Source organism: Dermacentor andersoni, chromosome 5, assembly GCF_023375885.2.
Source record: "Dermacentor andersoni chromosome 5, qqDerAnde1_hic_scaffold, whole genome shotgun sequence".
NCBI classification, from domain to species: Eukaryota; Metazoa; Arthropoda; class Arachnida; order Ixodida; family Ixodidae; genus Dermacentor; species Dermacentor andersoni.
Window position 1 is genome coordinate 164,163,792 of NC_092818.1, and position 23,597 is coordinate 164,187,388.

At 45.0% G+C, this 23,597-nt stretch overlaps 1 protein-coding gene across 1 annotated transcript in view; it reads left to right on the top strand.

Annotated features, from left to right (window-relative positions):
- Nucleotides 1–631: 631 nt before the first annotated feature.
- The window catches only part of LOC126531558 (sodium-coupled monocarboxylate transporter 1-like), a 43,211-nt gene continuing 20,245 nt past the window's right edge, over nucleotides 632–23,597 (top strand). The window contains exons 1-6 of the mRNA XM_050179121.3: nucleotides 632–1,183; nucleotides 17,312–17,503; nucleotides 18,544–18,612; nucleotides 19,420–19,471; nucleotides 21,073–21,140; nucleotides 22,070–22,150. Coding sequence (XP_050035078.2) covers nucleotides 1,037–1,183; nucleotides 17,312–17,503; nucleotides 18,544–18,612; nucleotides 19,420–19,471; nucleotides 21,073–21,140; nucleotides 22,070–22,150 — 609 coding nt within the window. The 5' untranslated portion in view covers nucleotides 632–1,036. The remainder of the gene's footprint in view (nucleotides 1,184–17,311; nucleotides 17,504–18,543; nucleotides 18,613–19,419; nucleotides 19,472–21,072; nucleotides 21,141–22,069; nucleotides 22,151–23,597) is intronic.

The window sequence follows — 23,597 nt, forward strand, 5'->3', positions numbered from 1 at the left end:
CACAGATGCGCCAGCCAGAACGTTGACATTCATTATGATATGCGTAGGCTCTGCGATTCATGACGATGGCAATGTAGTTCGACTTCCTCTTAACAATTCGAGCGTTTGTTTGACTCAGCCACTTATACGATGAACCACGACAGCGCAAACCCTTGGCGTTTCAATCTTGACTGAGACACGACGTGAAAGCGTAGCGTGCGTTTCATGTATAGGCGTCGCAAATTCCCGCGATGGTGACAGGTATGATTCCCGCACCATGACAGCCCGTGCGTCGGAGTGCCGATTGCCGCCCGCGAACGTCACTTTCATTTTCCTCTTCATTCACTTCCTCCACGGCTCCTCAATAAAAGTTCGCTGTTCCCTGATACTTCACAGCTGTCAAAATGGCGCTAAGCGCGGCAGGCTGCCACTCTCCGGTTCGGTGGCCTCCATAGCGTGCTGTAGCTCGTTCTTTGTCGAGGTGAGCGCCCGAAGCGGCAATACTTTAGCAATACTATCACGGATAGTCGTCCTTCCGCAAAGGGGTACTCCCAGGACGCGCTCTCCCCAAGTGTCCTTCCTTATAAAGCAGCCTCTCGCGTGCGGCACAGAAGACGAGTCCACACACGTGCAATCGCACTGCCGACACAGCTCTTCGTTTCGACAGCGAAACTCTCCATTCGCGCGCTTGCCTGCTTGCGCGAAGGTCGGCGCATGAGCGGCGAACGGTGGAAAGGGAACACCCGGCCCGCGAGACCGCGCGCGCGACGCGCAGGAATTGTATCTGCGTATCTACGCGATTGCTCGCTGACGCCCGCCCGTTGAGCACTTTACCGTTTGACTCCGCGAGTTCCGGAAGACAAAGGAGAAGCTGCTCACAGCCGCGCGCTCGGGTGTTTGCTTGCCTTCTCCGCAGACTGCGCGTCAGCAGTGCGATTTTGGAACCCGGGGTGAGCGGGCGGGATCCGAAGAACGGAGCGAGGGCCTGTCAAGAAGCGCATCGCTGTGACGGCAGTCGTCGTGGCCCCGTGATTCGGCAGCACAGTACACCCTCGTCATGGCCGTGCGGTACTTCCACGCGGCCGACTACTGCGTGCTTGTGGCCGTGCTGGGCCTCTCTTCGTTCATCGGCGTCTACTTCGCCTGGAAAGGCCGCCGCAGTACCAACAACAAGGAGTTCCTCGTGGGAAACCGACAGTTGCAGGTGAGCAAGGATTGCGCGATGTGCGCACGCCAAGCGAAGTTAGTGACTCTTTCTTGGAGCTTCGCTTTGTTGGATGTCGGCCACGTTTATCAATACATGTACACCGTTGTTATATTGCAGTATCCATTTACCGGGCCAGTAAAATTTCCGTAACGTAACCTACTTTCAAGCCATACCCTGCAGGCCACCCTTAGCACACTCTCACGATTGATAAAACACACTCGCGGAGTTACTATAATAAAATTAAAGTGAGACCGTGTACCTGGGAACCTTTATTCGTCGTGATCAGATTGTCGACATGGACCTGACCATGAGAAAAATGCGAATGAGGAAAGCGTCCAGGGCAATTCAAGGTATTCTTACGAAAAAAAAAAAAAAACCCTTCTTAGTTACTGAGCATGTCCTTTTTGCCTGATTATCACGATGCTGACATCTCACTAATTTTATTTTGTCTATATTAGCGGTGTACGTATCGCGCAAACATGAAAACTTATATGTGAACAGCAGACAATTACTGAAATTGCACGCTTATGTGTTAAGACTTCAGTAGCTGTCGAAAAAAAGAAGCACAAACGGTTACATGCATGTGTGGGGCGCAAAATAACATAATTTTGAATATCCTTATAAACGAAATAGCCCATGATCTGAGGACGCGGGCTTTATTTATATCTGCAATATTTAAAGAACATTAGGTCAAGAGATCAAGAAGTCTTAGTATATGAAATGGGACGCTGTACAAAAGTGGTACAATTCGGTGATAATGATTCCTTGAGAACTATGGACTATTTATCTTTTTCGTCAAGCGGTCACTTCTGATATTCATTTGTCTGATGTTCAGATATATGTCAAATTGTAACGTTTTCGAATGTCACCCAGAATTCTTCAGATGATCATCGAAAACACCGTAATTCTCGAAAGAAACATCGACGTGTTAAGGTCGCCCGTCCCTCTTAGAACACTTGTATTTCTGCCAAATTCAAGCCCCACGAAGTTCACTCCGCGAGTGTCCAAGTCACATCATTTCGGCCAAATGCCATAATACGCGGCTCTCTCTCTCTGTCTACAAACGGTTGCCAAGACCATCCCGCGCGCTCCTTCCAATGTGCGCGAAATTAAGCTCTCTCTCTTTCTACTCCTATACTTCCTTCCTCCCGCGCAGAGTAGCAAACCGGTCGTACGTCTGGTTAACATCCCCGCCTCTCGATCCTCTCTTCTAGCCGTTTCTCTCTCTCTCTCTGTCCTCTCTTACGTGACCCCACAGTCATTTTACCTGAGCCTGTATTTTCGATCAAACGTCCATGGGGATATCATACTCAAAGCGAATTGATTGGCTAAGACAGCGAAAGCGGATGTGACGAAACGAACTGTGACATGTAGCTCAGTTCTCGAATATGTTGAATCAATGGATACATTGCGATGCCTGGCTAGGCGTTGCGTCACAGAGAAGTGAACATACCCCTGGAGCGATCGTTTGGGAATGCGGCCCTTCTGGTGACGTGTATTCTTAGTTCTCGTTACACTGCAACACTTTTTGCTGGAGTAACTGGATGTCCTATACACAATTAACCACATTTCGGAGTGCTCTCATAAATTAGGAAGAAGTACGTTCGATTTGTCACCAAGGAGAGTGAAAGTGATTTATCCGGGGATTATCAGAACTCTGGAATATAATGTCGTGGGCGGGACACGCTGCTACTTCCGCAAAGAGGTGTTGCCTGCAGCGGTTATTCCTTTTACAGATTATTATTATTATTATTATTATTATTATTATTATTATTATTATTATTATTATTATTATTATTATTATTATTTGTTTTGATAACATATGTACACTATACAGGAAAGGGAAAGTGAAGAGCAGGCTGGCAACTGCCACCGGAAGGGACACAACGCTGCCTACTTTTATAGAAAAGGTGCACATGCAAACATAGAAATGGAAGATAGCAAAAAGGGGAGAAAAGAGGACAGCCTGAGGAAGATGACAAATCTAAAAAAAATTTAGCGGTATACACACAGCACAGGTCACACAAAGTATTGTCATACAAGCTGACTCCATACAAGCCAGATACCCTGACACATTTAATGCTATAAAAGTTATAGGATGACATCTTTATAAACAAGATACAAAACAAGAAAGAAAGAAGAAACGAAAGAGCGAGACTCGTACAAAACACGCTTCTCGTGCACAATGCACGAACTGCGTGTATAGGTTGCACCGTGTCCATGGAAGTTCAGTGCAACGTCCTCCGCTTGTCTGCACAATGCGCACGCTGTCTGCGGGGCCGCGGCGCCTGCCGTTTTCACCTCCTCACACTTGCTACGATTGCGTATGCGGCAACCTTGCGCGCCGAGTGTCGACACACAGCCGCAATTATAGTGCAGCGTACTGGCGATGTGCGCATAATTTCGGGGGCAGGTTACGTAAGCACCTTCCAGTGAGGCTCACGGCAGGGCGATTACCCTACATGCAGGATTTTTTCGACATCTTCATTGCTCGGGACACTCTTAGGGCCGGCAGGCCATGTTCTTCGCGCAGATTAAAAAAAATGTTTTATATTTATTTAGTGTCCCGAGAGAAACGAAATCTCCTACGCATGTACTGTGCGAAACAGATTTTGAGCACGGACTTCCTATTACGAAAAGTAGGTTGGAGTGAAAACGGAGGACCTGTCTTTGAAACAGTCCGGATATCTCTTTGATTAATAGCAATGGTGTGCTGTTATATCTAACCCTCGCCCGTCTTGACTATATCTTCCTTCCCCTTTGTTGCGTACTGACTGTGTTCTTGCTGCCACTAAACTTTTCAACAGCGTGCATACTCATCAAGGGCGAATCGAACTGCTAGCTGACAGCAAGTGTGAAATACACCGAAATGCTTAAAATATGTAATCAAATTTAAAGCGCAATATACCCAGAGCCAGATTTACATCTATTTCCTGTGGGCTGTATTTTTTTTTTTTTCGTAAATGTCTACCAGAGTGTAATGAAAGGGAAGAAGGGGAAACGAGGGCCCTGGTCTTGGTTAGCCACAACTTCCGCGGTCACAAACATATGAAGCCAACAGATAATGAGGGCAAGGAAATAATAAGGGAAGTTATTTGTAGTTTTAAATTAAGTGTAAAAATGACAAAATAAAGGAGATGAAAGTGAACGAAAGAACAATTTGCTGCCGGTGGGAGTCAGACCCACAACCTTCGCATTACGCCTGCGTAATTGCGTTTAGGACTCATTTCACCTAAGCTATCACTTTATTTGTGCAGCAATTTAACGTTGCGGGGAGACTGGTGGCATATATAGACTGCCATTGCCAACATTTCTAATATCGTAATAATCATAATGATAAGATTTATTAAAGTGAAGATTGATCATCCGCCTAACCAGGGGCAATGGGGTTGGGGAAACAGGAGGCGTCAAAAGGGCCATGTGTTGGAACCATGTGTTTAATCCACCGCAATTTCGGTTTCTGTTACAAGTTTCGGTTTCTCTTTCTAGCCAAGCAACCTTGTACTCCCAGAATTCCGCGTTCTCATCTCTCCCCTCTCTTTTTCATTGTCTGTCCACCGGTGCTGCACCATTGTAGGAGCGCCGCGTTTTTGCGATGGTCCATATACATTAAATATAAAGTTTTTATAGGGTTGTCGCCGTCTGTCATGAGTCTGAGGAGTGGCCGCTGCACCAACGCGCGCCATGGAATCGGAACCGGCCAGGTACCTAGAAATGTTCGCCCGCACGATACCTTAATGCGGAGGATGCCCGATGCTAAGTCATACAACAAAGCACGAACGACAGCATCGCGTTGCCCCCATACGTTTGAAAGATAGTAGCCGAAGGACCGGGCCAGCCACAGTGTCTGTACTTTAATAGTGCCGCTCACAGCCAAAGTTCGTCTACGATGTTGCAACATTGGGAGACAAAAGACGAATTCTTGGAGTCGGCGAAGGTGCACCGAATAACTTTACCAAGTATTAAAAATAATTTTGAAGAATAGTAAATTAGTAGTAAATTAAGTAATAAGTAATGGCGACGTCACCCGCGTCGGATTGCTTCTTTTCAGCCGTTAAAGAAAGTTGAGTCATTTGCTCTGGGCGCTGGCCGGGCGCCTCACACCATTTTGCATGCGGATAGGGCAATTCCGAGGAATGCAGGAATGCGCATGTACTTCGCCGTGATGAAGCCTCGGACGAAGTGGAGTACAACAACAGATTAGCTTTGGAGTATTCCGGGACTCCTCAACTCATTGCGAACGACGCGTGGAAGCCGAATGAGGGGTCGAATTCGCAAAGCGTTTCGGTGGTGACTGCTCTTTCTCTTTAGGTGGCCGCCTTCGGTAATACGTGTTCGTGTAAGAACAGCTAACACAGGAACATATCTGTGCGTGCGGACCCAGAACACTTGCGTCGTGGCGAAGTTAGCTAATGATGCGCCGGTGAATATGAACTTGAGGGGAGACAATACACTGATGAAGAGCTAACATACACCTTGGTATTTTTTGCGTGCCGCTTTCAAGTGCGCAAACTGTCAAAACTACCCATTTATTCACGAATTTCTTGTGTGTTGTGGGAGGAGCTACCGCCATACATACTTTAAGAAAGGAATGAACTCAGAAATTATGTCGGGAGTTAGGGTAACTATGTATTTTACTGCTATATATAGAGGGACACAGATTCCGAGCAAATTTGTGAGATTTTCTTTCTTTATGATCCTGCCAAGGTTAATATTGCTCTACATGCATCATAAGTAATACACCGCGGGCTAGGGGGTTAGGAGGTGTTTACATGAATGCATATGCAAACACAGAGAGACTGAGAAGTGCGAACGTTAGCTTTGTTAATGGCATAGCACGTGTGTGCCCGGAAGAAGGGCATGGCGTAATATGTATACTCTTTAGGTGGGGGCGCTTCTCGGCCAGGAAAGGTAACGTAGCGTGCTCGTCGGTCCACTGACGGCAGCGGCGACCTGCCGGCGGTACGAAGCAACTTCGAGCCAGAAAAGGTTTCATCTCCCGACAGTATAGCAACCGGTGCTTCGCGGGAAATCCGCAGATATGGCGACGTGACGCCGGGTGCAGACGCTGTTCTCTGGCTGCTCGTGTTATCCGAGCGTTCCTTGTCCACTTTCGCCCGAGTTCTAACTGAAGTTGCGTCGTCCAACCGATAGATATCCGCTGCCGTCACAGAATGGGTGTACACGCGCCGCTGTTACTTTATCCGGTCGATCGCGCCTCTCCAGTTTCCTCACCAAAAGCGTATATATATTTATCTTACGCCGTGATGAAATGACCTATAGCTGCGCTCGAGGGGGGGAGTCGTATAACGCTGAGATCGGACAGAGGACGGCGGCCATTAACTGATGCAGCGCACATATATGGGGGGATCATCTTTAAGCTTTCCGGAATTTTTAAATATTGCCTGTTGCAGATAAGGTAACTCTGGTCCTTGAGCTGGATTATTCAGGGAGGCGGCCGTTGCTTGCACGAGAACTCAAAACACATATTTATCGAATTAACGAAAATTCACTAATTAACGTCTCAATTAATTACTTTACGGCACATATTGCAATTTATTAATTGTAGCCGGTGAGTTTGCTAGGCGGTATCTATCCACTTCGAATGAATTTCCAAAATGACACGAGTTTGGGATAAGCGCCATCAAACTCACCGTAAAAATGCACTGTTGTTCCATGTCCTTTCTTTTTAACACAATGCTCTTTTATGCATTCAAGCACAAGAGTAACTGGAACGCCCATATAATTACGTCCCGCACTTCTGGTAAATAATATCTCGGCACTGGTATGTTATCCTGGAGATTAATTTCAACGGCCACAATTTGTAAATTGCAATACGTACCACAAAGGAATTAATTAAGGAATGGTTTAGTGACTTTTGTTAATTATTTGGTTACTTAGTTTTGTTAATTATGAGTTAGGATACCTCAATTGGAAACAGTAATGAACAGGCTACAGAAACTCCTCCTATAACTGGCGATGAGGTCCGAAGGGCCCTGCAAGACATGAAACGACGAAGAGCGGCAGGGGAAGATGGAATATAACAGTCGATTTAACCAAAGATGGAGGAGACATAATGCTAGAAAAACTGACGGCTCTCTATACAAAGTGTCTATCCACTGCAAGGGTCCCAGAAAACTGGAAGAATGCAAACATTATACTAACCCTCAAAAAGGAAGACGCTAAAGAATTGAAAAATTATAGGCCCATTAGCTTACTCCAAGTATTATATAAAATATTTACCAAAATAATCTCCAATAATATTGGACTTTAGCCAACCAAGGGCTGGCTTCAGGAAGGGATACTCTACAATGGATCACATCCATGTCATTAATCAGGTAATCGAGAAATCCGCAGAGTATAATCAGCCTCTCTATATGGCTTTTATAGATTACGGAAAGGCATTTGATTCAGTAAAGACACCAGCAGTCATAGATGCATTACGTAATCAAGCGGTACAGACCGCTTACGTAAGTATCTTGGAAAACACCTACAGAGATTCCACACCACCTTAATTCTGCACAAGAAAAGTAGGAACATACCTATAAAGAAAGGGGTCAGGCAAGGAGAGACAATCTCTTCAATGCTATTCACTGCGTGCTTGGAAGAAGTATTGAAGCTAGTAAACTGGGAAGGCTTAGAAGTAAAGATCGACGGCGAATATCTCAGCAACCTTCGATTTGCCGATGACATTGTTCTATTCAGCAACAATGCAGACGAGTTAAAACAAATGATTGAGGACTTTAACAGAAAGAATGTAAGAGTGAGATTGAAGATTAATATGCAGAAGACAAAGATAATGATAAATAGCCGGGCAAAGGAACAAGAGTTCAGGATGGTCAGTCGGCCTCTAGAGTCTGTGAAGGAGTACGTTTACCTAAGTCAATTAATCACAGGGAACCCTGGTCATGAGAAGGAAATTCACAGAAGAATAAAAATGGGTTGGATCGCATACGGCAGACATTGCCAGCTCCTGACTGGAAGCTTACCATTGTCATTGAAAAGGAAGGTGTACAATCAGTGCATTTTACCAGTGATGACATATGAGGCAGAGACTTGGAGACTGACAAAGAAGTTTGAGAACAAGTTAAGGACCGCGCAAAGAGCGATGGAACGAAGAACGCTATGGGCATAACGTTAAGAGACAAAAAGAGAGCGGTTTGGATCAGAGAGCAAACAGGTATAGCCGATATTGTAAGTGACATTAAGAGAAAGAACTGGATCTGGCCAGGTCATGTAAAGCGCAGGTTAGATAACCGGTGGACCATTAGGGTGACAGAATCGGTACCAAGAGAAGGGCAGCGCAGTAGAGGACGACAGAAGACTGAAATTAGGAAATTCGCGGGCGCTAATTGGAATCGGTTGGCGCAGGACAGGGGTAATTGGAGATCGCAGGGATAGGCCTTCGTCCTGCAGTGGACATAAAACAGGATTATTATTATTATTATTATTATTATTATTATTATTATTATTATTATTATTATTAGTTGAATATGTGTTTAGATTTCTCGTACTGGTAATGTCCCCGTCGTCTAACAATCCAACTCATGGGCCAAAATTACACTGTCTGCCACAGGCGACTTTTAAAAGATTCGGGAGAACTGAAAAATGATCACCCCATTATATAGTACGTCAGTGCTGAAAGCAGCATTGAAGAAAAAGTCATTAGTCGAAAAAGTCGAAAAAGCAACATATGACAAAAGCCATGTCGTCTCCCTCGCACGCCTTTATCCGGCCTTGGTTAAATTATGATGTCAACTGCGGAGCCAAGATATAGAGGCTTTGTTTAATCCGTAGACCTGCGGCATGTTGAGTGTATTGTTACGTGAACTTGGCTAACATTTTTGCGCAAGCAGATGGACGTGGTGCATACGTCTCCCTTTTGCCACTGATTGCTTGCGCAAAAATGTTACCTAAGTTCCTTTAATCAATCAGAATACCGCTTTTGATGTTCGACATCATGGTAAATGCTTGCTAGCAAAAAAAGACATATTGGATCAGTTTTGTTGACGCAAGGTCGCCAGTCTGATGTGAACTAGCAACAGAAGCTCAACTCAACAGGCAATGCCCCAAGTATTAACACCAAGTGCGCCCTATCTTTTTTGCAAAGCTCTGGAAGTTTACCGCCTCGCTGTGCACGTCGCAATATAAAATAGAACTCCGGAAACTTCGAAAAGCATGCGCCTTTTGTTGTTTATGATCAGCAAAGAAAGAAACGCGCCGTCCTAACTTCCGAAAGAAAAATTTTCATTCATATCAAGGCAGTATTTTGTTCCAGGTGGGGCGTTTGGTGCGATGCCTTATCTAAGTTAACGAATGCCTGCCCGTTTATGCAAAATCGAAAGGAGGGCGAGGAAAAGAAAGAAGGCTTATACCGGAGCTATCGTGCAGTCGGAGAGAGGAGAAAGAGAACGAAAAATGAGACTGGAAGACGGCAAAACGTAAATGAGTGTGTGTAAACACATGGCTTATCAACATGAGCCGGTCGCACAGGATTCAAGGAATCGTAAGAGCTGTGTAATTTTTTTTGCGTAGGTTACTGGAAGAGTGGAATTTGTATTGTCAGCCATTTTGCTTAGAGAATGATGAACGTTTGCGAACTTAACGACGCTAACATTCTTTCGTAAAGGCCGAGTTTGGCTTATATTAGAAGCATAAAAAAGTCAATGTCCTTCCACTCTGTGAAGAAGGATGACCCGCGAAGCTGTGTATGTGGACCCCTTAATGGCGAACTGCACCTCCGCCGCGGGTCGGTCCGGCGTTGCACTATCTTCAGGATCGGTCCACGTATGGGGAGTGCTTAACGCCTGCTTCACCTACGCCGAGAGTCGGCTCAGCATTGCACTATCTTCGGGATCGGTCCACGTATGGGGAGTTAATTTTTTTGTCTACACTCGGGCACGGGATCCTGAGGCAGCTAGCCCTTAACAGCTTCGCTCTGAAAAACATTACAAAAAGTACCAAGAAGCGTTGGTAAAGCTCGGTGAGTGTCTCAGCCTGGTGTGACGAGCATGACAAGCGAATTCGTCAATCTGCCTTGAGCTGTGGTTCACGCGTGCATCTCGTGAACACATACGAACGTACACAAATGGGCAAGACAATGTATTTCAGTGGCCTCCAAGCTGCTGCGACATCTTCAGCAGCGGCAGTGAGTCCGGCCTGAAGCAAGGATATTGTCGGGCAAATGCTCATATTCAGTGGACGGTGACGGGAAATGCGCACTTCGAACAGCAAGAAAGTCGCCGTCATAACAAATGGAGTCCAGCGTTACGCCTTGTTACCTTCGCAGCATAATTCCGTCGTTATGACTAACAACGCGCTTCGCTACTAGCCTGAGGATGACAGCACAGAGCCGCGAATGACATCAACCAGACAGAATACGAGGGGCAATTAGCTACTAATGGCGAAGGTGGTAATAAAAGCAGAATAATTCTATCGTTAAGGGGCGCGATGTATATCACGATGTCTTCACGTTGCCATAATCACATGGGCAGCGAGATTAATGACACCAACAATGAAGTGAATGAAGCATCAAGCCGATTTGGCATGAACTGGCTCGCGTAACGGAAGCCAATTTATTACCGACCTTGGATGTAGCACGCATTTCCGTTCTGTGGTCTCTACTGTGCGGATTCAACGGCCGTACTTGTACATTTGGGAGGTTTTCATATCTGTGAAACGGTGCTAGCTTCGCTAATACGAATGAAGAGAGAGATAGCAAAGAGAGGAAAGGCAGGGAGGTCAACCAGACGAGCATCCGGTTTGCTACCCTACACTGGGGGAAGGGAAAGGGGGAACAGAAAGAGGAAAGTGGGATAGAGGGAACACTGTCTGTGCACGCAGCAAAGTAGCTTTCCTAGGATTCTCTATAGACTTCCTCGACAGTGCCTCCCCGGCCTCCGCAGCCCAAAATATGGGGGAGGGAAGGCACGTGCATTGTGGAAAGAAGAGAACAGCATTGATACTGCCCCTATTAAGAGGTCTTGTTTTAAAACGGCACGCCCAACGGTATGCTTTGCGCACAAATCTCTGCCGGTTAGACGACAGACCGTTCTCTGAAGCAAAGGTCCTCGGGCCTTGGCCACAGACCTCTACAGTACGCACAAGGTCACGAAAGCGCTAATGCCCTTCTTGAAGAAAACCAGACTAGACGAGCACTTGTGACTATACACGAGTGAAGATTCATCTGCGCGTGCGTGCACAATGGCTCTCATTCTTTTGGTTTCCTTCTTATCTTTCTTTTCCATTTCTCCACGTATATGGCAGCCAACCGGTCAGGCCTTGGTTAACCTCCCTGCCTTTCATTATCTCTTTTCCTCTAAATTTTTATACAGTTCAGTCTGAGCTGAAAAAACAAAAACAGAATCCGTATTCACGAAAAGCTATAGCTATTACACAAGAATTATTCGTAAGATAAACTTTCAGCAAATACTGATGCTGGCCAAAGTACTTGCGAAGGCGACCGGCCCATAGTTGATAATAGGGGCTGACCACTTACGAACGAGAAATATTGCGCATTCACCCACAGGGGGCCGTGCCCGCAGACGTTCGTAAAAGCTTTTGCCCTGAGTACGTGTACCTATACAACGAAGGCTCAGTGGCGTTCGCCTAACGAGCACGATTTCGCGGTTTAGGTTACCGGTGGCGGCGGCCACATTACAGTGAGGGCGGCATACGAAAACGCTTTTGTAGTGAGCTTTAAGTGCTCATTAAATAACACCGCGTGGAAAAAATAATGATATATGGAGTCCTTCAATACCGCGTCCCTCGTAGTCTTGGTGTTGGTTTCGGAGACACCCTGTATCACAAGAAAACTAAGATGAGCCGGTTATATTGCAGTCAGCACTCAACTAGCCTTTATTCTCTTTCGCGATATGGTGTATCGTTAGAGCATCAGTAGACGTAGCACAAAGTAAACTAGTTTACAAATAATTTGCTTTTAAGCATAATAGCCACTAGGATCCCCCTTTCTAGACAACGTCCGGAGAACAAGACACTGCGATTTACATGTACGAAGGCAAGCCTCTTATTGCGGTTAGCTTACGTAACACCGCACAAACTCAGCGTCGCCCGGTATACGGTTCGAATATTGCAGTGCTCTGTTTGCTGCTCCTATCCCCTTCAAAAGCCATTATACAGCGCTGATTCTAGGACAAGGGCTTCTTTTCGTTGCGTTAGGGGAACGTGTCTTTCTCTACGAACACTATCAAATGAGGCTGTGCTTTAACGTTCACTCGACTGCAGTAACAGCGACCTACAATATAACTACATTCTCTACCGCAAGTCATTCTCGAACGCAATTTCTGAGCTTTTGTAAGCTACTTACCAATGGGCGTAGATTGGGCGAATTTGTATACACATTTATTAGAGGGCTACGGTGGAGCAACAAGAGATAATAGGCTCGACCGAAGTGACAGCGAGTGCTATTGAGAACGGCGCATTGCCCTATATTCTTGTTGATGTCATTAGCGAAGCATGTATTAATTAATTCATCGGGTCAAAAAAATACACTGAGCCAAGACGGACGTATTAATTTTGACAGCACGTTCTCCTATTACATGCCTCCAAATGTAAGTACGCGAAAGTCCTTGCATCTCGCTTCCATCTAAACGTGGCCACCGTGGCTAGGAATCAAACCTGCGACCTCTTGCTCAGCAGCAGAATGCCACAGTCACGGTCGCGGCTGCAATATATGCAACAAACGTCGGCGGCCGACAAGACTGCAAGAACGCTTAGCTGTAGACTCGAGCACCGGTACCAGTCAGGCAAGGTTTGCGCTGCAGGGTGTTCTAGTCTGATCAATGCAATTTCAACTCTACATTCCGACCTCAGGTTTCCATTTATGTCTACCGAATTTAGATCCATTTCTCCTTTTCCTTTTTCTTTCATTTTCACAAATTATCTGAAATATCGTTCTTTTGACAGACCTATCGCCAACTTTCGTATAATTTTTTTTAAAGTTTCTTTTGTTGTTGTTATATTGAATAGCCCGGTTCTTGGCCAATCCCCTAGAGTGCCTTTAACTCTAACTTTCATTAACTCAAAGGAAGTACAACAACAATTATACCGGCGGCATGTCGAGCTCACCGCATCAGAGTTCACCGGCCGATTCTGGCGTGACTTGCAATACTGGCGTAATGCATGCAGACGAAGACAAAAGAACACACACACACCACACACACACACACACACACACACACACACACACACACACACACACACACACACACACACACACACACACACACACACACACACACACACACACACACACACACACACACACACACACACACACACACACACACACACACACACACACACACACACACACACACACACACACACACACACACACACACACACACACACACACACACACGCACGCACGCACGCACGCACGCACGCACGGCGTGTTGATATACCTTTTGTTGTCCTCGTCCGCATGTGACAGATTAGTACTGATGAGATACCAACAAGCCCGCATTATAACAATAACTGGCCAGACGTTTCTATCGCAAACGACATGTGCCGTGACGTACGAATAAACGAAGAACTTCCCTTTCAAGTGCCTCGTGCATTGGGAACCATTCCTGAAATTTCAACGAGCAGCTGTGCGTCCGATACTCGATCAAGCCGAAGACAAGAAATCAGCCTGACAAATACGGAGAATGCTTTTCTAACCAGCCCTATAACTGTATTCACGGAACAGCTGCACTCACTACTTCTGAGACACGAAAAGCTCTGTGGTATGTAGAACCCACCGTGCGTTCGAACAGCGACGTTCAATTATCCTTTCCGAGGTGTTTAATTTCAGCCAGCAGCTCTGTCATTCCAGCGAATGCAGCAAGCATGGCTCAAGCCGCTGAGTACAGCGAGCGCGACGATCAGGCTCAGAAAGAACATCCGCCACAGCACAGTCCTGCGCACGCGCTCGAGCTCACGCTTCTGCCCCGACACTCCACCATGTTTGCAGAATGAGGCGGAGTGTCTGCACAAAATATGTAAATAACTAAACGAAACGTGTAAATGATAGTAAGAAATACGAAAAACTGCATGGGCGCTACCGAGAACACATTCGCAGCGCGCCGCGGATCGCAGGGACGCCAGATTCGTGGGAACGTCAGTGGAGGGTTCCGAATTAATTCTGACCACCTGGAGTTGTTTGCGCCGATCCAATTAACGCGCTACACTAGTGTTTTTGCACTACGCCACCGTCGGAATACGGCCGCCGCGGCCGGGATTAAACCTGCAATCTCAAGCTCAGCATCGTCACTGAGCTACCACCACAGGTGCAAAAGAAAGAAAGAAAGAAAGAAAGAAAGAAAGAAAGAAAGAAAGAAAGAAAGAAAGAAAGAAAGAAAGAAAGAAAGGGTGTCACTGATTTTCTTGCGCGGCCGGTTTGCGCACTTAGATATGCTTAATAAGCCCACACGCGCAGTGTCGGTGACATGATATCAAAGGCAACTGTCGACCAGTGCCATGCGTTGTTATTATTCGAAATTTTTGTACGTGAGGCAGCAGAAAGGCTTACGTGAAAGTAAAACAGAAAATCTGATTAATGGAATAATTTTTCCTTAAAGCGTTGCTCTGTTACGGTCCTGCCATCTTGTTATAATAAACTTTTAACAATGCTTTAAAATTTTCTTATCTTTGTTGTTGTTGTTGCTTTCTATGCCCACGATTTTGGGATGGCCGGCCCACCAGAGGCCAAGCTTTCTATTTATTTTTTTTTCACACATAATATAGAAGAAAGAAGGCATATAATGTTTCACCGATGCCCAAAAATAGCTTTTAAACATCAACGAAGTGTACGGAGCGCTTTGTGAATGCGAGCAAAAAAGAAAGCAAAAAAAAAAAAAATACGGTGGCCGATTTCACAAAGCTTTTCGATCGTAAGTGCTCTTTACCAGTGGCCATCGCTAATGATATGTCCAGCATCGGGATTGGCTGAAATTTCTTGTATGAATAAGTCTACAGCGTAAGATCTTCTTGTGAATAAGGGCCTAGGGTCCGTAGTCACAAAAATCCATAGCGTAAGATATGTTCATAAAAGCAATTTCCAGCCAATGCTGATGCTGAACAGATTAGGGGACATATTATTAGGGAAAGCAATGGCGAAGAGTACGTGCGAATATAGCTTCGTTAAATTCAACCTCAGGACATGTATTCACAAAATCCTGTAGGCTATAACTTTTCGTAAGATAAAGGTTTCAGCTAATCCTGACGCTGAACACATTATTAGCGAAAGCTGCCAGCCTATGGCGAAGAACACTTACGAAGAATCTTTGTGAATTCGACCCCGGAGGCCACAAATCTCTGCGCAATTCGGCCCCAGGGGTCAAATTCACAAAGTTTTTTGTTCCTAAGTGCTATCTGCGTTTGGCTGGCTGCTTTGGGTTCTACGTGAAAAATTACAAGTGGCTGGCATGTTCTCTTAAGAACGGCTTTAGCGCAAGAACTTTTTTGTGAATACGGGCGCAGAACACCTACGTTGTGCAAAGTTACACCCCTGTCAAGCTTGCAAGTTAACTGCACTTACGGGGAGTGCACTTCGGAGCCTTGAGTGACACTCTAGGTTACGCAGTGCAAAACGGGAAAATAGAGCGCACTCGCAGTACAAAAAAAAAAAAAAAAAAAAAAAAAAATCGACAGCGTAAGAGCGCGTTTTTTGAAGATGTACATTAAAAAGACGAAATTTCTAAGAAGTTATCGTTTTACGTTGTGTTGTTGATGAAAACAACCATAGTGTATATCCTCAACAGAAAAACAGAATGTCTTTATTATAAGAGTGTTGCAAGTCAATGCCGGCCAAGGCGAATGTCTAGCCAATCCAGAACAACATGATGGTGTGCGACGAGACTGCATTTGATCCTGCTAAAATGGAATATGAGCGAGTTCTGTTCCGGTTATTTTGTTAAAAGCTGTTCAAGAACTAAAATGAACTTATGTGTCCTTTTTTTTATGCATTACATTTTGTACCATTCAAACCGCTGGTGGTGAGGCTACGCACTCGGCCAGCAAAGTGCGTTCCGTGAATGCACTCCGACCAGAGTGCACTCTTCGCCAAGTACACTCCACTGGCGACGTTTAAATTTGGCAAAGTGCACTTAAACAGAGTGACACTCTCCGTAAGTGCACTTAACTTGCCCGCTTGACAGCTTCATGAGGCACCGGTGAATGTGAACGTCGAGCAGGGCCTAGTTTGTAACAGGCCTTTGCATAAATGCATATGTACAGAAAGAGAAACTGAAAAGCGCAAATGTTGGCTTCGGCATTGGCCTCGTGCTCGCGCCCAAATGAGGATTGAATTGTAACTGCGCTCGCACATGACGCTGAGATCTACCACTAGACGGTACCACTGACCCTGAATCAACGCGCATATCTTGTTCGCTGCAAACAGCATTGAAGTGAAAAAATTCAGGCTAAAGCGAAATGAGACGGAAACAATGCCTTCTCCCTTGCTGTTTCGCTGACGCAATATCACAGTTCTGAAGTGAACCAGCAACAAGCTATGAGGAAAGTTGAACAGGCACATCCCGGACAACTACAACTAAGTGCGCCTTACCTCCTTGACCAAAAAATTATAAACGAGAGCTTATGCACTCTCGCACATCTGTTTTAAAGCGCTCTCAACCGTTCTTCCCATGAACGAATGCTGCATATCTGTTGTAAAAAGAAACGATCGGCACTGGCACCCACACATCCAAGTCAGCGCTGTCGTTCTGAACATGGAAATACGCCGCGGTTGAAAACGATGAGCGATAGGCTGGCGCTTTAAGAGCAGATCGAGACACACTCTTCGGATTCTTTCACAACGGGCATGCGGGCTTCACTAATTAACATGATGGTTCACAGCACTGCAAACCAGACGTGCAAGCATGCAGTGACGTCGTAGGAGTTAGAGAGAGATATAAAAACAGAGCACATGCCCACAGCCATTGGATGCTGTTCACAGTACAAGGTAACAGTTACTACTTGTCAATGCTAGAGTCGCTGGTGCGGGTTTGTTGTCCGTAAGAACTGCAACAGTGAAAATTTGTGACCCTTTGCTGCGACAGTTTGTGAGGTCTGTATCTCTCCATCATGTGGTCGAAGCGAATGATTTTTCCAACTCTTTTGCAGGTGTTTCCGGTGACAATGTCCATAATGGCAAGTTTTTTGTCAGCGATCGCCATTTTGGGCGTGCCGTCAGAAAGTTTCATCAACGGCTCCCAGTACATGGTCAACTTCATCGGTGTCGTCATCGGCATCCTCTTGGCAGCTCACGTCTTTCTGCCCGTGTTCTACGAGATCGACATGATCAGCGTGAACCAGGTAAGGCCGGTTGGTGAGGCTGCTAAGTCAACTGTATGAATGACTCAAACCTATTTGTTTGACGTCCCCCTCTTCGTCACACGAATATTTAACTTCTGTTCATCACGGTCTCAAAGGATAACAAGATCTTCTGCAGGGTATACGACCTACAAACTCCTTATTTCTCTGAATAATGTCAATTTTTTTAGTGAATAACCATATAGACACGTCACGATTGTCCATTAAACTGCACATCACGCAACCTATCTTTGTTATTAAATTAGATTGTGGATTGTAATGTCCCAAAGCAACACGTGGTCTTTGAGGGACGCCGCTGGGGGGGTTACGAAATAATTTTGACCCCTGGAGCTCTTTGACGTGCGCCTAAAAGTATGCGTGCGCGAGAATTTATATGAGAAAGTTTGCAGTAATCGAAGAGGACTCGCTATGCTGAGTGGTATATTTCACGGCACACGTTTGGAAGCGTTCCAGATTATGTGCCAGACGACGGCACTGCAAGAATAATGGCGACAGTTGGTACTTTGTTTAGGGTAACATATAATAATTATGGGATCTTACATGCCAAAACTACTTTCTGATTATGAGGCACGCCGTAGCTAGTGGAGGACTCCGAAAATTTCGACCACCTGGGGTTCTTCAACGTGCTACGGTAACATATGGCGTAACCTGACCGTACCTGGTAATGTCATCACTCTAAGTTAGTCATCAAAAGCTAACCATTCGACGAAAGAATGAAAAACAAAAAACAAATAAGAATCGAGCAGCAGCAGATTTTGTGTATCGAGAGCTTGCGCAAGGGGACGGAATTATTGCCTAGATAACTACATAGAGCGAAAAGATGAATATTTCTTCTTTCACTGCGGAGATTCTTTCAATGCTTGCGTAAGAAAAAAATTGCTGCCATACTGTCGTATAGACTGTCTCAATTTTCCGAGAATTGTACTTGCTTAGGTTGTGCGTTAATAAGGCGTTTGCCGTACGCGGCGGGTGGTGTACTTCGTTCAGGATACTTATGCCGGTGCTCGTGTTTTCTTGTGCAGTACCTGGAGAAGCGGTACAACTCTGTCTTCATCCGAAAGTTCACTTCCGCCATCACTGTGGTTCAAATGGTAATTTGTGGCTAGATTTGAACTGTATTTATTTAAAGTGAAGCTTTCTTTGCTGGCCCTCCCAGACTTTCCTGACCCGGACAGCTGCCTTGCCGAATTTATATATATATACGGTATATAAAGGTTCCCATGAAGTTGCTCATATAAACCTCGTATGCTGACCACGCATGTCCAGCTGTGATCTGTCCAACAAAAAGAATAACTACTTACATAAAACTTGAACATATAATTCCCGCTCACAGGAATCTCCAAAGCATTTCGAAGGAGAAACAGCACGTAAAACGAAGACTGAGGAAGATCGACGGCCCATGCGCCGTCACAAGTGTCGCTACGTGGCAGCGCATGCGTTGTCGATCTTTTTTAGTTCTCGTCTTACGCGCTGTTTTCCCTAAAAAAATGTAATAGCAACTATGGTCATACGTCGATCCATCATGCATCTCTAAAGCACACCGATCGGTTAATGGAATGGAGAGTTATATTTAAAGGATTCTTTGATGTACTTAATTTTCTTTGATTTAGCCACTCAGTAGGTATCACAGGGGCGTGGCCGTTCTTGGCCAATTCTTCAGGACGTGTATATCTCACTGCGGCACAAGAGGAACAGAATCGTTAAATGTTGCTTTATACGTGCCGTATTTTTCTGTGTATACGCCTGTCCCCGCCAAATTGTACGCATCGCTGTGAGCTGTGAGGCACTTCATTGATCGCTTTACTTAAGCTTCGCTTCGCATAGACTCCAATATGTGCTTTGGGTGTGCATATATATTTTACTGGAAATGTTAAATGTACTTCTCTTTTACATTACAGTGTTTCTACATGGGAGTAGTATTATACGGTCCGTCACTTGCACTTGGGTCGGGTGAGTGCTTTCTCTACGATCTCCGCGTACAGTGCACATAAACCAGATTGTGACCCTAGCTTCCGAGAATTAAATTCTAAGAGCGTTTCTTTCTTTCTTTATTCAATACTGCAAACCTTGTACAGGTCCAAGCAGGGTAGGTTAAATGGCAACAAAACAATGATAACAAAGTTAAAAAACATCAAATTGTGGCGAAAGGCAATAAAGAATCATTCTAGTCGGTTATACAGTGCGAGGAAAAAATGAAAACTTGAATAAATCTGTTCGCGCAAAATACGGCGTCAGGGAATTAGGATGATGGCGGCGTGTATGCCTCGACGTTGAAAGCGACAGATATGAAGAAGGGTTAATAGCTAGATCTTGATTGCAAAGCAAGAAAAGAAATTGCAAACGTAAATTTTTTCTTTGTTGTTCAAGACATCGGATACCGTTCATCTGCATTAATTCAGAGGGTGAGTCATATGGGGAAAACTTAGAGTAAATAAACCTTACAGCTTTTCTCTGTACCTTTTCTAGGCGGGTGATATTGTGTTTATTAAATGGGTTCCAGACAACGCATGCATATTCAAGTTTTGGTCTAATTAGTGAATTGTAAGCAAGTAATCTTACGCTAGGGGGAGAATTTCTAAGCTTATGTCTTAAAAAGTATAGTTTGCGGAATGCGGAAGAGCAGATGTTATCTATATGTAATGCAATGCACTATGCTAATATAAAGCAACAACGTATACGTTAAAGGCTGTAAGAACCGCAAAGAAGTCGACAGCACCGTCTTTAACAGTTTTCTCCACGTGAAAGTAAAAAACAAGAACAATGAAAATTATTCGGGCGTCTATGATTGATTGTTTGATTGATTGACTTAGTTCGAACCAAAATTCAGTGGACATGCCGATGAAAAGCAATGTCACGCTCACGCCCTGATACGATAAATGTCTTACGATAAATGTCGATAAATGTCTTATTGCATAAACTTATAAAGGTGATCAGTTTCCCATTTTTTGCCGCCTAAGCTTTATATACATCTTGCTGTGCAGTGGCTCTAATGTTTCGGTTACGTTTGTCGAATGTAAAGGTATCACTAAGCGAAGCGGTTGGTACATGTTTGCAAGCGCATAAGAATACGAAAATGTGCATCTTTAAAAAGGTTACTGTGATGAACACGAACTAAATCATCACGTGACGGAAGGCAATGAGCGGCAAAATTCAGGATGGAGCTTCGCGACCAGTAAAGGGCTCTGGCTGCGCTTTCATTTCCAGAACTAATATCCCCCCCCCCCCCCCCCCCAGCGCTACATCGCGCTTAATCACTGACAAATTTTCTGCCCCTTTATGGTTTTGATGAAAAGAGTGGCTTCACTGCCTCCATCGCCTTAATATAAGCATGCAGGTCATTTCTTGAGTGCATACCTTGTATTTCTTGAACGCGGCAAAATCTCATTTTGTTCTTTTGAATGTTCCATCTTAAACCGTGTATATTACTCTTGTAACACACACACTACACACGCACACAAAAGAAAGAAAGGAAAAAATATCTTCGTTGTTGGCAGGATATTGGGTTTGCAGTAATAGCTCTAATTCTCTTCATTAACCTGCTCTGTACGCAGTGACTGGTCTTCCAGTGTGGCTCTCCATTGTGCTCAACGGAAGCGTGTGCGCCTTTTACACGACAATTGTGAGTATTGTCACTCGCCATTAACTGTCATTGGCTGTTTTAATTTTATCAAACAATCAACATTTTACAATGTCAATTGTGTGTTAGTTTGAAAGAGGCTCAAGAAGATCACAAATGAGCTCGACAGCGTAACACGGCGTCACGTAATTGTCTAATAGCGCATTGGTTATTTTTCTGATTCAGCGTAAATACAAAATAATATATGACAGCTCGTTATGCTCGTTGCTGGAATGTTGAGGTACCAAAACGACGTGTTGTGAGAGATAACCATTCACTGTCGTTAACACAACACAATGAGAAGAAGAACTTGAAGCTAACGGTCTAATGTTAGCTATTTGTGTATGTAATGTATCTGGAGAGAAGAGGCATGCCTTGTGTTCCTATCCAGAGGGGAGCCCACCAGACATTCGCCAAACTCTTAGAGGGACATGTGAATAGCTTAAGTGTCTTTTTTTTTTTTTTTTTTTTTTTGCTGCGTAATTCCTGCGCATCCCCCTTTATGTATATCGCCAGGGGTCAACCATTCTTGTAGTTTATAAGAACAGACTGGTGGGCCAGTTGGTACTACAAAACTTGAGGTAAAGCGCAAAAGAGCACGCGGTACGACAGGAGGAGACGCAGCGCTGTGTGTCTTCGTCTCCTTCTGTCGTCCTGCGGGCTCTTTAGTGCTTTACCTCAAGTTTTGTAGTTTATGTTCACACTGTGCCACCATGCCGCACTAGACATCATGTCATGCGTGTTTGATGTTGTGACGCCCGTGCAACGAGCCCCGCAGCCTGAGTTCATTAGCTTACTGCTTTTACCGTTATAACACCTATGTTGTGCATGCCCTTGAACCTACAAAGATGGCGGCTAAACCCGACGTCTGGTTCCTGTCAGTGGTCTCGAAACACAGTCACGAAGATTACAGAGGCAATTTTCCTTCGTAGGGAGGCATCAAGGCTGTCGTCTGGACCGACGTCATACAGATGTTGCTCATGCTTTCCGGATTCTTCATCGTTCTCATCAAGGTAAAGCTAGCCGTTTGTTTCCTACAACTACGCTGCAATATTTGTTCAAGCAAGCAGTATTGCACAGAGCTGTCATGGCTGCGCTAGTTGCAATGAACGCTTATTTTCTCGAAAATGGAATATATGAACAAACTATTGTTTAGTTGCGAAAAGGAAAATTTGATGGAGTGCACACTGGTGCCTAGATGACTACAATTTGGGATTGTTTACATTGTCTTTTTCGAGCTCTTTTTAGCGCAAGTCACATGCGGCCAAAAGTACTTTTGACAACACGAACCAGTCAATCAGTGCTCCGCCTATCACCAATGCTTTGCCCAAAGGTCTACACTCCCAAGTCTGCTGCATATTGCAAAATGCTAGTGCAAATGAACCCCCAACTGTAATTCCGGTCGCCTTGACAAACTACCCGAAGATGTGTTGCACTGGTTGCAGAAACTATACCGCTGAAAGCATGCCGCTTGCGTCATAATGCCTCAAAGGATAGTCACTGCACGTGCACTGCCTAGTCGACCATCGCTGTCATATTGTGTGTAGGTGCCGCCAACAGTGCACCTTTTTTCATCGCCGCTTTTGTCACACGCTGCCTCATTTGCAACGAAAGCAACAAATACGGTCGCATATTTTGCTGAAGCGTGACTCTGCATGAGTGGCAGGAATATCCTGGAAAGCATACTTGCTGCACCCTGAGATGTTCCCCATTTAATCTGCTTGAGCATTTAGCCCTGCCAGCAATACTGGGCTTGCCAAACGTAACGATTAAAGGTATTCCAAATGGGCTGAGCTAAAGTTTATTTCATAGTACAATGCCGCTCTCAAAACTGGAAAGGAAAGGCGCATGTAGATTGTTTGAATGGAATTACGCAGTCGGACGGCAAGGTGGTGCGTAGTACAAGTTTTAACGAAAGATTCACGATCGGTGCATGGGGTTTAACATCTCAAAGTAACACTGGGGCAACGAGAGACTTCATAGTGGAAGACTGTATGCAGAATACTTTTTGACTATCTGGGTTTGCTTAACGTGCAAAATTAAGCAAACGATCGTTAATTCATTTCGCCTCCATCTAAATGCGGCCGCCGCCGTCGATAATCGAACGCGTTATCTCGTGCTCATGCAGCATAACCCCACAGACACTGAGCCCCCACGGTGTGCATTCAACGAAGGCAGTTAGAAAATGTGGGTGCGTCATTGTGAGTGCTCCAATAGAACGGTATCTGACTTCCACCTTATATTGGCACTACAGAAATCCAACGACAAAATATGTTTAAAGTGCGACGCCTGCACCGAAGGAGTTTATCAGATAAATTAGTGCATGAGGACGTTCCTTTTTGAGAAGAACATGCACGACCAACGAAATATAATCACTGTTGCCGCAGGTCGGCGTCCTCCATAGAGCTCGTAACAATGTCTGAAATAGATGTCAGGGTTGCACTCAACGATAACGAAATT